Raw genomic sequence first — 16615 nt, 5'->3', positions numbered from 1 at the left:
TAGACCTGTAATTTGGTTAAGTGTTAAAGAGAAAATTTTAATTTCCATTTTATGTCATGTTGGATAACAGCAGCACACAAAGTTCCCTGGCTCCAGATCTTTTACTTTGTTTCCAAAGAAATGACATCCTTCTCTCCCACACCATTTTTGCTGTGCCACATGTCAGAGGAAGCAGCATCAAGAAAAGTTTTTGAAGACACACAAGACAACATAAAATAGCATTCTAAAATGTATGTGGACAACAGCAGGCTAATTACCCAACAGCGAGATGGTTTTCAGCACAGTGAGGACCTGCTCGGGAGGTCTCTGCGTGTGGCTCCGGCAATGGCTCAGCTGGCAGTAGCAATGCACCCACCTCACGAGCCAGTCATCTCTCGTTTTTGACTCCTTATGTAGCTCCTTCAGTAGTTTCATGGCAAGTGAGAAATTGTTCTATTTAACAGCAGAAAAAGAAAATGGTATGGTGACTTATAGGGCAGACAGTTTAGAAAGAAAATTACTTTTCAAAAGAAGTTTTCAATTGGCCTACTCCCCTTTTTGCATTATACATAATCTGCCTTGGACCAGCCAATCTATTTCTTAGCTGCAGATTTTTCTTCTTTGTAATTATTATTTTAAAAACTTAATATACCTTAAATGTGCCTTAAATGTGTGTCTGTGCAGCAGAGACACCATATGCCTTTATCTGTTTGTGGACATTTGGGTTGTTTCTACCTTTTCAGTTAATTTAAGTAATGTTAAATGTGAACACATGTTTACAAACTTCTGTGTGGATCTGTGCTTTCATTTCTCTTGAGTGTGAGCCTAAGAGTGGAATTGCTGGGTTATATGGTAACTCTATGAAACTGCCAGGCTATCTTACACAGCAGATATGCCATTTATATTTCCATTAGTAATGTATAGAGTACTGATTTCTCTACACTCTGGCTAGCATTTATCTGGTTCTTTGATGTCAATGTCATCATAGTGGACATAGAGTGATATCAAGTTGTAATACTGATATGCATTACCATTATGATATGTTGGTCATCTTTTTATGTGTTTTCTGGACATTTGTATTTTTTCTTTGGAGAAATGTCTATTCAAATTCTTTGCCCATTTTTTAACTGGATTGTTGTACTTTCTGTTCAGTTGTAAAGTGTTCTCTCTGTTTTTAAGGGCCTTATCTTTCTTTGTTTTCTGAGACAGGGTCATGGTATATAGCCCAGGTTGGCCTTGAACTCAGCAATCTCCTGCCTAATCTCCCAAGTGGTAGGATTATAAGCATCTACCACCATAACCAGTGGTAAAGTGTTATTTATATATGTCAAATACTAGACTTTTATCAGATATCTGAACTGTAACTATTTTCTCCGATTATTTACATTGTCTTTTTGCTTTTTCTTAAGCATATATTTTAAAGCACAAAAGTTTTTAATTTTGATAAAGTTCATTTGTCTGTTTATTTAGTTGGTCATTACATGGATGCCTTTTAGGTATATACCTCTGAGTCTCTCTCAACCTCTACTCTCCTCCCTCCACAACACCACCTTTCTCTCTTTGCTTTTTCCCTGAGTAGCCAATCTTCCACACAGCTTCCAACTTTAAAAAGTATGCTTGGAGAGTCTGCAGTAATGTCCTAATTCCTGAAGGATACAGCCTCCAGCTTCCATACACATCTGAGTGGGTCACAATCCTCCTCAAACCTACCATCAAATTATAAAGGCTCAGAGTAGACTCTACAATTCATATGCCCCTTCTGCAGGTGTCCCCACCACAGGGAGAATCTCTCTTCTTCCCTGTGTCCTAGCATTGGGACATCTCCTCTCTTCATTACCTGTGTTGTTACTGTTAAGTGTGTAGCCTTGCTCTCTCACAGACAGGAGACAGGACAGCAGGAATAGTTCTTTTCCTTATAATGCAACCACTGGGACCCTAATCTGCATCAGAATGCCCTCACCACCAAGTTCTTAAACTCAAATTATCCTGTTCAGACCACAGGCCTGCTCTTCTGCCCACCACTTCCCTGTGATGCTTGCTTTACAACCCACCTCACACCCTTGTGGCCATGCTTGTCTTGTTTCTGTTTTCCTTTCCTTTCATGCCCCAGGAAACAACAAACTATTTCCACCTATCTAACCAACACACATCAGCCTTCTCTGTATCATACCAGGCTCTGGGTAAACCTACATGCATACCTGTTCTGCTCCTGTACTGGGGGCTCATCACAGATTCCCTGGAGACAACTTCACTACATTCTCTAAGATGCTAAATAATCATTTCCACTGTGGTTGTCAACCCCACTACCTTCCTCCACAGTCATGCTTTTCAGCCTCCTTGTTTTCCTCTGCTGTCATTCCCTAGCACCCCTACTCACTCTCAGCATGCAGCAACTCTCCCTTGAGGCTAAACCTACTCTTCCTCTAGTACAATAAAGAGGATTCACCCTTGCTCTAAAGCTACAATGACAACTTCCACAAGTACTCATATCAGCAATTATCCCTTCCACTATGCCCAAGCTCTCCTGACCTATCAATTCCTTCCATGTATCTTGTCATGTTCCTATGTCTGCCTGCTGCTCTACAGAATCCTCACCATGGCCCTCTACCTGACTCTGCTCAAGTGAAATGGTTCTCTCCAAAATCCTTCTAAAAGCAAGGACACTCTGCAACCTTCTTCTACTTGCTCTCTTTGAAAGATGAGTAACTAAGACTGAAGGTGGTTGGCTCTACCCTCTGAGCTTACAGCCTCTTGGCTAGGTTTGAACCTTTTTGCCCTTTACTGCTGGTTCCTTTACAAGTGCCTTTTTTTTTTTTTGGGAAGTACTGAGGTTTGAATTCAGGGCCTAAAGTTTGCTAGGCAGACACTCTACCACTTAAGCCACACTGCCACAGGCTATTTTTGAGATAGGGTCTCACTTTATACTTGACCTGGAACTGTAATCTTCTCAATCTCAGTCTCCCATGTAGCTGAGATGACAGGCTTGAGTCACCGCATGCAGCCACAGGTGCCTCTTCTTTGCTTATACAAAACTGCTGTTTTTTCTCAGAATTTGGTCCTAGTTAACCTATCTACTTTGACAGTTTTCAATGATTAGAAAACATATGAATCTCATTCACACCTATCACCACCCTAAATTCTTTCTCTAGAGCTTCAGATTTCTTATGTGCAAACTATCCAATGCAAGTAACAACTCATCTTAAAGCCCCTACAACTTTCACATGTCCCAAACTGAATATATCATCTTCCCCACAAACTACTCTTCCTCCATCATTCCTATCCACTCAGCCTTGAGGACAGGACCAAGTGCCATCGTTTCCCCAAAGAGAACAGCCATTATGTCTTATCTGAGCTCTACGTACCCATTTCCTGATCTCTCACCTAGGCATGACCACCAGCATCTCTCAGTCAGTGCAGCAGTCTGCTAATCCTCTGCCACCTCCCCAACCCCATCTCCTCCCTGCAACCATAATGCTGTGTCAAAGTTGCACCTGTGACCATTGGTTCCAGTGTATTCTTGCACAACGTTTGCTCCCCTCAGGAGACCAAGAGCCCTAGGTTACTCCTTGGACTCATGTATTTTGTCTATGAGTTTCCAACCAGACATCATCTACTTTGAAAAGCTTTTTTTTGTTCCCACAAGAAGTGTGAGTTATCTCTCCCATGTCATTGTCTTTCAGTACTTATCACGAACATCATATGATATCTGCCTACTTGTTCTACATATCCTGTACCTTATGAAGTGTTTGCTAATGAAAAGTAAAACTCAAATGGCAAATCTACTACTTCTGAAGAGTTTTAAAGTGAATGGGCATTTGAATTGAAATGCAATTCAAATAGGTTTCATATTACCTTCAAATAAATTTCCTATAAATTTATCTTTTTCTCTCTACCCTCAATATTACTAGTATTACTGCTTTCTTTAGTCCACATTTATATGCATATATATTGTAGCAAAATGCTGAAAAAAAGCCAATGTATCACAGAAAAGATTTCTAGCTCCCTAATGATTCTCCAAGGATTTCCCAACAATGTGCTCATAATCTACTGCCTCCTGTCTCATGAAGTCCCTTCCCCACTTGAAGAAGCTGGGCAGCAGTAGAGAGCATAGCCTGTCCTTCAGAGACAAGTACCCTGATTTCCTTCTAAGCAGTGTGCATCCCCTCAGCCAGAAGCTGGGACAGCCCTTCCTGTCCAAGCAGAGCCAATGAGGCCCAGAGAGACAGCAGGTGGTACTTTCTGGAAAGAAAACTTTTTTTTTTTTTTAAAAAGGACCTAATCAAAGGGAAGCAGCCATCCAAGAAGATTGCTGTGGAAGAAGTATGACAATACATCCTCAGCCATTTTCAACTACCAAGAGCGAGCCTGGAGCTGCCAGGGTCACTAAGCAGAACCGGGGCAAAAATGATGCAGTGGGAGACAACCAAGGGAAGGAATCAGGCACTTGAAGACAGTAGTTGAGACACACCTAAAGTCAGCCTCTAGGCTTCTAATTCATGGGAACTGATAACATTTCCTTTATTCTCTAAGCTGCTCTGAGTTGGATTTTCTTTCTATACAAAAATTTCTGTCTGATAGAATCCAAATTCCAAATACATGAATATGTATAAATGGATATATGTATAAATGGATATACGTATAAGTGAATATTTAAGCCTTCAAAACAGAAAAAAAATCTATTAGAATACTGAGAGGAACACATATGGAGCACTCACCTGCTCCCGTGCACTTTCTATCATCTTCATTTTCATGGAAAACCTGCAGCTCCGGATTAGGGAATGAACATCTTCCTCTGGCTCTTGTGCTTCTCTCCTATCACTGAAACCTTCACCTTCATCCACACTCATACTGTTATCACCTGAAAGAGGAGTCAGCTTCTCTTCTAGTTTGCTAAGAAAGAAACATCTACACAAAACAAGGAAAAGCAAACCATAAGGTCAGAGCCTCATCAAAGAAATCTTTGACATTCTGGAAGCTACCGGATAGCACTCACACTGAAATTTTAGTTACTAAGGTTTTGCTTACATTATATACTGTGTTCACTCTTGGGACTCAATTTTTTCCCCATCTTAATAAACCAACTCTTGAAAGATCACCAAGGCTATTTCTACAGAGTTTTCTAGCTATCACTCAGTAGGTCCACTTCCAAACAATAAAGCATATAAACATTATTTTATATCTTCCTGAATAAATAACATGGATCACACAAATTATTTTTCTTCTTACATCTTCAAACTAAGGTCTTACACTCAAAAGTAAAAATGTAAAGAAACAGACTATGAATAATCACTGAAAAATTTAAAAGTCTGGGTTGACATAAATTATTTAGTTTACACATAAATAGAAGTAATCATATTTATAATTTACATACAATTTTATATAAATTTAATAAATCTAAATTTCTACAAATAATTTGTATGTTTATATACACTACACATTATAATTTACATAACTTTGTTCAAGTAACTTAATTCTCATTAATATCAGCAATACTAACAAAGGGCATTAACATATAAAGTTTATCCCTCATCGATAATCAAGTAACTTTCTGTTGTTCATCCAGGAACTACATCTTTTTTTTTTTTTTTTTTTTTAGGATGGGATTTTGCTATATTTCCCAGGCTGGTCTCAAACTTGTAGGCCCAAGTGATCCTCCCACCTCAGTCTCCTGGGTAGCTGGAACTACAGGCATGTACCACTATACTCAGCTTTCTCTAATTTTCTTAGAAATACTATGGCAGACAAACCATCATGCCTCACATCTATCTTTTGTTTCTTTTTCTGTTAACTTGTCCGGCCCTTGATTTGCTCCTATTCTTACCACACTGTTAGGTAATCCTGGCCCTCAAACCAACATGCACTGGCCCTCCCACCAAAGGCCACTGTTTTAAATTATAAGAATAAACAAGTAAAAGTACTACAAAATGAGCACTTCGTATTTGAAAAAATAATGAATAAGAATTTTCCCCCCAGTATGAATAAAATGTCCTGAGATCATAAAAAGGAAAGGGGTGGTAGGAGCATGGGTGAATATGTCTTATGGCACAGTGAGAGGGACTCTCTTGTGCCATAAGAGATGCACACAATTCTTCCCTAAGTTCTCCAGATAGAGGAAACAAACTCAACAAAGGTAGAGAAGCGTTATAGTATATGGCACATTTCTGTATGACATCTGGAAAGACAGAGTCTAAAGAACTGGTTTTCCTAGAAACGATGGAGTTGTGGCTCTGGTATAACACCATGAGCTCGAGCTCCTGTAACCCATCTCTTTGCTGGCAACAACTAGAAACTCTGGATAAAATACAAAATACACCTGAGGACAGAAAACAAATAAAAGATACAGGCTGTGTATGCAGGGAAATCAAAACTGGGAGAAGGTTCTGGCAGTGGGATGAGTTTCTTGCTTTTCTCTGTTTTGCCATGTGGGGAAATGCCTGCTGCTACAGAGTGGTGTTGCACTGAGTGTGACTGAGATCCTTAAAGAAACCCTACTTCTGCCCAGAGGACCCTAAAAAGGAACCCATGCAGACCAAAGATTGTAGGGGAAACCTGAAGGGGAAAGAGCCAGAAAAGGGCTCTCTAGTTCTGTGCATAAACCCACACAGGTCTCAGCCTACCCAAGATATGTAAGTGCAGAATGGACTCAAAACAGTGTAGGAAAGGCCCAAAGTGAGGTTTGAACTAAAAGAGGCAAGACACAGTCTCCCTGGCTCTCTGATCCAAATGGACCTGGGCTGATCACATGCCAGAGAATTATACAAGCCAGAGTCTACAGAGAATATCCATAATTTCCAATACACAATCTAAAATTAACTGATAAAAAGTATCTGGAAAATGTATCCATTTTCAGTGGAAAAGACAAGTTAACAAACAAGAAGATCCATGTGTCAGAACAATCAATCATATAAGGACTTTAAAGTAGCTACTTTCAATATGCCCAAAGAAGTCAAGAAAAATAACATACAAAAAATGTAAAGGTGGCTGGGAATCTCAGTAGAGAAAGAGAAAGAGAAAACAGAGAAGAACCAAATGGAAATTTTACAACTGAAAAATAAAATGGCCACACACTAAACAGATTTAATAGAGGAATGAAGAAAATGAAGGAAAATGGCAACACACTGAAGACAGATCAATACAAATGTACTAATCTGAAGCATAAAGAGAAAAGAGATTGAGTAAAAATGAAGAGATTCAGGCAGGGACCAGTGGAACAGTATCAAAATGTCTGAGAGAGGGAGAGAAAAATTGAGGCGAAAAGTATTTGAACAAATAATGAGAGAAAATTCTCAAATTTGGTGACATAAATATACAAATTCAAGAAACTCAGTAAACTCAAATAGGATAAAGATCAAACAAAACAATATCTAGACACATAGTAATCAAATTGCTGATAACCAATGGTAAAGGGAAAAGAATCTTAGCTTGGCAGGCCTGGCTAAGCACAAGGCCTCCTGGGACTTGTAATTTTGGGTCCTTTGGCTGGGTTGGCTGGGAAGGGTTAGTGGTTGGAGGCTCCAAGAAATGGCTGCACTTGGTTCAGTTGCTGGCACCATGTCCACCCTGACATGTAAATGGACACTGTACCCCCTTGCAACTAGCTGATGTGTAGACCTCTCAAGGTCAGCCTGGCATGCTGCTCATTGATGTCAGCTTCCCCAGTGTCATGCTTTTTGAGTTGCAGGACATCACATTTAAGATTGCTACATAATCTATCTGAATGTTCCTGTCCATCGACAAATCTCAATCCATAACAGCAGCTTAAGTGGATGACCTGCCTGAGGGACTACTGGCTAACAATTGGCCCAGACAGTGAGAATTTTCTCTCATTCAAGCACCAGACCATCTGAGCCTCAGCATGGGTAGGGTAGCCCACATGACTTACAGGAGGCCTAGGGATTGGGGCAGTGTAGCAGAAGGAACGAAGAGGCAAGACTGGCCTGGGCTGTGGCTTCCAGGCATGATTCTTGAAGTAACTACTGTTCTTTCCTTTCCAAAAAGCCTGGAGAGAGGGGGGAACTTCTTAGGCTTACTGCTGGTTGGGAAGTTCTTGGGCAGTAAACTGGGTCTTTGCTGTGTGTGTGTGTGTGTGTGTGTGTGTGTGTGTACGTGTGTGTACGTGTGCATGTGAAACAGAGACAGAGAGGGAGAGAGATATGATGTGCGACATGGCCAGTTTATTGGAGCTACGTTTCATTCTGTGAGAGTCATCACCACTCTGTCTTTCACAGGGGATGAGTTTCAAATCTACTAGCAGGGACCAAAGAGCCCTTTCATGACCTTCCTCAAGTGGCTCTTCCAACCCTGTGCCCTTTGGGATGTCTGCTCCATTCCTAAGGGTCTCCCAGACCCCAGCAGGTCTTTTGAGATGTAGCACTGTGGGTGCTGCAGAGATGATCTGGGCTAATCACACATCCAAGATCAGTCCACTTTGTCATGGATGGCTGCTATGACCTGAACTTGCTCTTTTACACTTGAATGGCAGTTCTTATCTGACACATTGGCCGTCGGTGCCCATCCATCCTTGGTTTGGACCATGAGAGACTGAAGTACATTCTCTGTGCATTCCTAGTGATGCCTAGTACCTGTTCTGTTTGGGTCCATTCATAGATTCAAAATTCTCCAGGCTTACCTAGTTGCTTCAGCATGAATTCTTGGCAGGGGTATATTCTGTCTGCCTGGCTTCAATGCAATTCTTTCTCCTACCCTAAAAGTATTCCAACTCTACTTACAAAGAATTCTTGAGCACTCTCTGCCTCCCTGTGCACACTCCTATCTTCTGCTAGTTTCCCCACTTTGAGTGTTGTGGGCTGGGATGAACCTGCTCCTTCTAACCCTGGAAAGCCACTGCTGCCTTGCTCCTCATAGACTGGGAGTCTTGAGGAAGAGGTATCTTTTTCCTTCCTCTACAACCTCTAGTGGGCTTTTTTCTTTATGTTATGCCCACAAAAGAAATTTCCTATTTAAACTCTTCTGATGCTCACCTCGGAGGCAAAGCTGGGGATTTTAGGGACTTCAATAGTCCAAATTTGAGATCACTTGAACATGAACTATATAAGGACAGAAATGAACGACATCCCACTAAATAAAATTAGAACCCATGAGCCTATATTGATAATTTTTTGGGTGGATGAGAATGGGGTTCATACTTACAAAGCAAGTGCTCTACTTCTTGAGTCACAACTCTGGTCCATTTTGCTCTGGTTATTTTGGAGATGGGGGTCTTGTGAACTATTTGTAGGGCTGGCCTCAAACCATGATCCTCTTGATTTCAGCCACCCAAGGAGCCAGAATTACAGGTGGGAGCCACTGGCACTTGACTTATATTAACAATTGTTATTAAATAAATAGATGGGGAGAAGGCAGTACACTTCCTTACAATAAGATGTAGACTGACAAGCATGGAAAAAGTGGTGAAGCCAGAAATAGCCATTTTGCAATCATCCCTGTCAAGATGGGATGAGCCAAGAGTCATCCACAGATGTGAAATAGAGATGAGAAAGTCTCATGAGAAACAGGACATCTGCATATCTCAAAGCATCTCCCATATTAGTTCTGTACTGGTTGCAAAAGAAAAAAAAATGGTATTCAACAACGGAGTGACCAGAAAACATTTAAACAAGCAATCAAAATGACTATGATGGTAAAAGGCAGATGGACACTGTGTGCCCCCACATATGTTGTGACAGCCTGAGAGAAACAGAGTATTCTGGCTAGATGTGTATCACCTAAATCTCATCGTCAGAAAACATAAAACAAGGCCAAACTGAAAAATGCTCCTCTATAGTGTCAGTATCACGAGCAACAAAGAAAGGCTAAGGAATCATTCCAAAATAAAGGCAACTAAAAAGACGCAACTAAATACAGTCTGTGCTTCTGGAATGGGTTCTGTCCTGTAGGGGAAGAAATGCTGCAAAGGGCATTGATGGGACAACTGACAAAACTGAAATTGGACTGTACGTTTAAATGAAAAAATGGAAGCTGATCACTGTTTATACAAGAGAAGACACTTTTCTTAGGAAATGTACACTGATACATAAGTAATAAGGAAACATGATATGTGCAAGTAACATACAAATGGTTCAGAAAACAGTATATATTTACAGGAAAAAGGGAAAGAATAGAAGAACTAATGTGGTAACGTCAAAAATGTTTTGAAAAGATTGATGAACCTGGGGAAAAGGCACACAGGAGAGTTCTACTTTTCTTGCAACTTTTCCACAAGTAAGAACCTATCTTAAAAATATATATTAAAAAAAAATGTGTAGTAGAGGAAATAATCCCAGAACATGACAGATGGGGTCAAAGTATTTGAGTCCTTTCTCCTACAGATATTTGCACAAAAAATTCACAGCCTCTCTGACTCTACTAACTCTTCCCTGAGTACTTAGTGAGTATCTCCCTCCAGATCCCACAGGATAGAAAATGGGGGTTCAGTGAGCTCAGACCTGGGGAAGTAAACACAAGTGTATATACAGGGAAGCTGAGAGGCAGGAGCAGGGTGTCAGCCCAAATTTTAAAAACAGAACAGTAAACAATCATTACGCATCAATCTTTGCTGTCACTCCACTACCTAGACGTCTGCTGTGAAAGAGCGGCGGATACATTCTCTCTCTGCCAGAGCATGCTTCCACCAAGCTCTCCAAAGCAAGCGGCTGGAAGTCTCCCCAGGGTAAAGTGAGGAAAATGTACTGCAGAACTGGAGAATTTGGTCCAAACAACCTTTGTGGGCAATCAGCACGTGAGAGAGGTACAACGGGCTTAAACCCCACACTGTTTTAAGCCAGGGTGTGGAAGAAGAGCAATTCTGACAATGTTGGAAAAGAACATACATTTGGCTCAAAAAACACCCCATCTTACCGACTTGTAATGATGTCATCCCAGATGTTCATGGGGTCCATTTTAGCATCTGGATATCTGTTTGTCCAGGTTTTTAGAAGTCTTCTAAGGGGAACCTGAGATGATAAATTACCTAAAAATAGTATTAGAGGGTAACACATTCAATGACAAATCCAACTGACAGAGGAGTCTGTATTAGAAAATACAAACTTCATTTAAATTTGTCCAAATTAAAAAGAAAGAAAGAAAAAAAAAAACCATGTTCTTTCTTTCAAAAATAAATACAAATCACCATACTACACCTAATAAATTCTGACACATAAACTCAATCACTTTGTGATATAGAAAAAAGATGGGGAAATCAATACACATTAATCTTTTTAACATTTACTACAGATCTACAATCCTTCATCTGCAACTTAAAACCTGAAAACCAAACCCTGAAAACTGAAGAGGTTTTCATAGGGTTGCAGTAAGTTTTCTTGAAGGCAAAATCTGATTTGAATTAGCACAGGGCTATTTATAGTTTTTGTTTATATTAATACTTAGGCTGGAGACTAATATCTAGAATAACCTACCTTCAAGGGTCTCACAAAAGCGATTTATAATAATCCTCATGAAGTTGAAATTTCAGATTGCTAATGTTTGAGGCTTTAGTTTTCTATCTGTTGCCAGGAATCAGTGGTTAGGAACACCAGCTTAATCCAGATGGCCTGGGCTGTTATCTTTCACTTCTTACCTTACATAAGTCATTTAACCTCTCTATTCTCCAATAAAACGAGGAGGGAAAAAACCTTACACTTCATAAGGTTGTTATAAAATCAAGGTAATATAGATAAAAAGATGAACATAGCTCCTAAGTTGTAGAAAGCACTTAATATTATGTATTTGAAAAATACTTCTCCAAATTTAAAACAGGGAACAATGAGGATGATATGAAGACCAATGTTTGGTTTAGAGCCTGAAAAATGTCTTTCATAATTACATTTAATTATTTAAAACAAAAATTGAAACAGATTTATAACAAAGGCACTTTGGAAAGATGCTTGGATTTCCCTGCACTTACAGGCACCAGGATAAAATCTATTATTAGCAAAACAAAGGCCTTCATGATCTGGGCATTATTGTCTACAGCCTTCCCCCACAATACCCCAAGCTCTCGCCTCAGACTGATGACCACCCCCTCCCAGGTACCCGACAGCGCAACTTTTTGTAGAGTGAGTCTTGGTAAGCTCATCTCTTCACACTGCACTTGGGCCCCTCCTCCAAAAGCCTTCTTCCCCTTAGCCTAGGGCAGGCTCTGCCACTAGGGCCCATACTTACCTTGTGAAATCATCCACTATTTTGAATACTTGTTTAAGATGGGCAACGTTTTGCTAGCTTTGTATCCCCAGTGCCTATAGCAGTGCCTGACCATTTTATACATTTATTCCAATGACTTCAACAATTTGTAGAACAAACTCAAGACAATTTCCAACCCACACATTAAGATAGTACTTCCATTACTAAAAAAAAAAAAAAAAAAATCAGGTGCTAAAACTCTTACAAAATTAGAAAGGAAAAACATGGCAGGTTAAAAATAAATTACCTTCTTTACTTATAAAGCTGATGAACTCCTGAATTTCTGTTAAAGCTTGTATAGACTGTAATTTGGTGAGTCTACTTCTTTGTAAAAGGACATCAATACTAGAATAATTCTAGAAAAAAGACATTTATCATTGTTATAAACCAATTTACTACTTAAAACTTTCAATATAGTTTTTGAAAATGTGAAATACAGCAACTGCCCTATAAAAATGTTAACTACTCAGTGTGTCTCAGCTTAGTTAACAATTAGGTCACAGAATTATCGAGTGGCTTCAAGTATATTTTGGTTTGACAATACCAATAAAATCAATACAATCAGGCTACTGCTTTCTTATCTATCTATCTATCTATCTATCTATCTATCTATCTATCTATCTATCTATCTGGCTGTCTATCATGCTGGGGATGGAACTGAGAGCCTTGAGCATGCTAGGCAAGTGTTCTACCATTGAGCTATATCCCCAGCCTGCATCAAGTTTTAAAAAATCACAACATCCTATAATGTAAAACTACCAACTATAGAAATCAATTCTTTCTTCCCCTTTGAGTGTGCTAATCAACTTTAAAATGGTACAATTAAAATGAAAGCACATGTTTTAATGATTAGCAGACACCAGTGATATATGTTGTTGGTGTACTCTAGACAAGATACTGGCTCACAAATAAGCCAACCCACAAACTGAGAGTAGAAGAATCTCAGGAAAGTATGAAGAAACAACAGAAAATGAACAGAAGTAAATCCATGTTCCTCTCCACAAAGCAACCAAATTTCTGTACAGCTATTCCACATATCTTGAAGGGTATTTTTTGGGCAGGGGGGGGGGAACCGGAAGTGGGGGTGTGGTAATGGGGTTTGAACTCAGGGCCTCCCACTTACTAGGCAGGCATTCTACCACTTGAGTCACTCTGCCAGCCCTACCTTGAGAGTTTTTAACAGTGAGAGAAAGATAAGAACCAAAGAAAAAACAAAAGTGGAACTTTTGATTAAAATTTTTTTTGGTGGTACTGGGACTCGAACTCAGGTCCTCATGCTTGCTAGGCAAGTGCTCTACTGCTTGAGCTACTCCACCTAAAAGTGGAGCTTTTAAAACAGAAAAAAATATAATTAAAAAAGACGTTACAGACAAATGATGAGTGAAAAGCACTGTTAGAAGAAATTGAGGAAAGGAAAGAAGCAATGGCAAGTACAAATTCTTTGGCTTGGTCATTTTTTTTATGAGTTTACTGACTTTTAAAACTATTATAAAAATGGTATATTTCAGATAGACCTATCTGTATTACCTGCAGAAAAATCCGAATGCCATTTTCAATGTAATATTTGGCCCTGTCAACATCATCTTGCAGTATGTAAAGGAGACTCAACTCCTGACTATACTGAAGCTCTAGGAGAGCCTGCTGCAGCTCCTTGCACATAGCCTCATCCATAAATGTCAGCAGAGTCTGGTCACCCTCTCCTCGAAGAAGGAGCTTAAGTTTGCTGCGGATCATGTATGGTAGATACGTCTCCTAAAGAACACAAAAATCTACTTGTAAATTCAGAATACCAATCTGAGTATGTCCAGTTATTTTATTTCTAGGATATTCTTTGTAATAATTTTATAGGTCAAGATTCAGAGCCAAATTGATATTATGAACCTAAAACTGAAAATTTAAAAACAAGTGCATCTAATATGGCTCATTTTGTAACCACAAAATATACAGGGGTATGTTTTATAAAAAAACGGGATTTACTCTTAACTGGAAAACCACCCACCATGCTGCACATGGACTGTGGAACTTACAGCACTGTTAAGCCAGTGGCAGGTTGTGCAAGAGGGACCAGAAGCCACCTCCCAGTATGGTTAGAACAATTTCCCTATGGTACAAGAGACAACAGGAAATAATCTTCCATGTGGTCCGCTAATAATTATTTTAAAATATATCCCATTTATTTTGAAAGGACTAGCTAAAAATGATATGAAATTCAACACTATGGAATTTGGCCAGGCAAGTCAGGTTATATTAATATCCAAATGCTTAAAAATTATTTGAAATATATTTCTTTCTTGCTGACACAGGAGTTTGAACTCAGGGCCTCACACTTGCAAGACAGGTGCTCTTATCACTTGAGCCACTCCACCAGCTCTTTTTTTGTGATGGGCTTTTTCAAGATAGGGTCTTATGACCTATTTGCCTAGGGTTGTTTGGAACCAAAACCCTTCTGATCTCTGCCTCCCGAGTAGCTAGGATTACAGGTGAAAGCCACTGGTGCCTGGCTTATTTGTAATATTTTTAAACAGGTTTATTTGCCAGAAAACACTGGACCATTTAAAATATTTATTTCCATCACCTAAAACTAATTCTACTCACCTGATAAAATGGTTCACTCCACATTTTACTCAAGTCTGGAGGGTTCTTACTGTCTATACCAGCTGTAGAGCAGTACTCAAGTGACTTCCACTCAGAGAGGTGATTGTAACAGTCGAGGGATGCCAGTTCCCAAAAGTCCTTCTCGGCTTCTGTTGGCTCACCATCTGTCCACTCCTGTTTATTGAGAGCCTGGCAGAGAAAAGTTAAGAGGATAACTTTACAAAATGGAAAACAATACAAATTAAACACACATTAACATTCACATACAGACAATTGTTTTCAAATTTGTGGCAAGAACAGACAAAAGGGAGATTATTTAGAGTAATAGTGAAAAAAAAATCCTACAGTAACAAATGAATATAAAAACCCCAATCAAGAGGAAGTCACTTTTGAGAAACTTACTGGTGAAGCCAACTAGTTAAGACTTAAAAACTTTTAATGATTCATAATTTGATTTAAATTGAGACTCTGAGTTACGTGCAACTCAACAAGTTCTTAGATTAAACATTAAAATATAAGACATGTGCAGAGTACTGCAGAGGATTTTTAAAACTGGGACTGCGTGAGCACTCAACAGCCTCATAGGCTCTACACCCTGAAGATCAACATCCACTGTACTTGGACGGCTATTGGCAACACAACCAAAATGCACAAAACGCACATACAGTCATCATCCCAAATTCATCTTTACTTCCTTATGAATTTTTTACTTAATGAAGAAACTCAATCCTCAGATAGAATTATTGTACAGTTTAACAGAGCTTGGTAATTTATAAAATGCTTGTCTTTTATACAATGTTTTCTTTAAAAGAGTAAGAGATACAACAGTAAATATTTCACATGTGGTTATTATGGTAGCATATATGATTATTAGTAAGCTTTCTGTAAAACCTAAGGAATAGAGCTAAAGCTAACAGTTTTTCATGCAAAAAACCAAACTGCTTAAGCAAGTGACATATTTGCTAAAAATTGACTTTACCTCATTATAATGCTTAGCGGCTTCAGAATAATCACTTCTGGCTTCTGCTAACAATGCATTCTGACTGTCCTGTTTTATTCCGATCTCACTGCTAAAAATACCACGGAGTACATCATATTCTCCAATTGATCTATACAATCTATAAAACAAATGAAAAAACAAATCAGTGAATACCCCAGTATTTTAAAAGCCTTTGCACTAAAGAAATTAAATTAAATCAAGATTCCACACACTGTATTAACTAAGGACATATAAACTATTATTTTTATTTTGCTAAAATTTTTGAAGCTACCCTTACCTTTTGCTACTTTAATCATACAAAAGGCAGAAGTTATTCTCATGTGTACTTAATATTAACAAAATCTGAAAATACAAAAAGTTCACAATGCATAAATTATTTCGTTAAATAAGCCTCTATAAGTGATTCATTTGGAGTTCTTATCTAGCCCTAACCAAAAAGAGAAAAAAAAAAAAAGTCTGGCTTGCCAGGAGTGATAGTGTACATCTATAATCCCAACACTCATATGACACGGAGGCAGGAGGATCACAAGTTGAAGACCAGGCTGGGCTACATAGTGAAAACCTTGTCTCAAAGAAAAATCTGACTTGACCTTGTCAAACAAACTTCTCCCAAGATGAAATTCTTGAGTTAATATTTATTAAGTTTATTCCCTTCCTCCTGGAAATTTCTTTTCCAGTTTCAAGTCTCAACCTGAATGTCATCTTTTCCTAGAACTAGTTACTTGACCTGCCACTTAAGGGGTATTTCCTCCTTGACTGTCCTGCCTTTTGGTTCCTATCCTGGATACTAAGTCATTTATATTTCCATTTTCCACAAAATCTCTGTGAGCCCACTGAGTCCAAATTTAGATAAAAATCTAATAG

The 16615-nt window shown here is 39.0% G+C and overlaps 1 protein-coding gene across 3 annotated transcripts in view; it reads right to left on the bottom strand.

Annotated features, from left to right (window-relative positions):
• The window catches only part of Prkdc (protein kinase, DNA-activated, catalytic subunit), a 191187-nt gene that overhangs the window by 28736 nt on the left and 145836 nt on the right, over positions 1-16615 (bottom strand). For all 3 annotated transcript variants that reach the window (XM_074068495.1, XM_074068496.1, XM_074068497.1), the window contains 7 exons: positions 15731-15869; positions 14752-14940; positions 13684-13908; positions 12404-12512; positions 10837-10948; positions 4695-4884; positions 258-432 (listed from right to left, as the gene is read on the bottom strand). In XM_074068495.1, the coding sequence (XP_073924596.1) occupies positions 258-432; positions 4695-4884; positions 10837-10948; positions 12404-12512; positions 13684-13908; positions 14752-14940; positions 15731-15869 (1139 nt within the window). The remainder of the gene's footprint in view (positions 1-257; positions 433-4694; positions 4885-10836; positions 10949-12403; positions 12513-13683; positions 13909-14751; positions 14941-15730; positions 15870-16615) is intronic.

The sequence above is a fragment of the Castor canadensis genome, chromosome 3 (genome assembly GCF_047511655.1).
Source record: "Castor canadensis chromosome 3, mCasCan1.hap1v2, whole genome shotgun sequence".
Taxonomy (NCBI): domain Eukaryota; kingdom Metazoa; phylum Chordata; class Mammalia; order Rodentia; family Castoridae; genus Castor; species Castor canadensis.
This window is presented reverse-complemented; position numbering and strand designations above follow the sequence as displayed.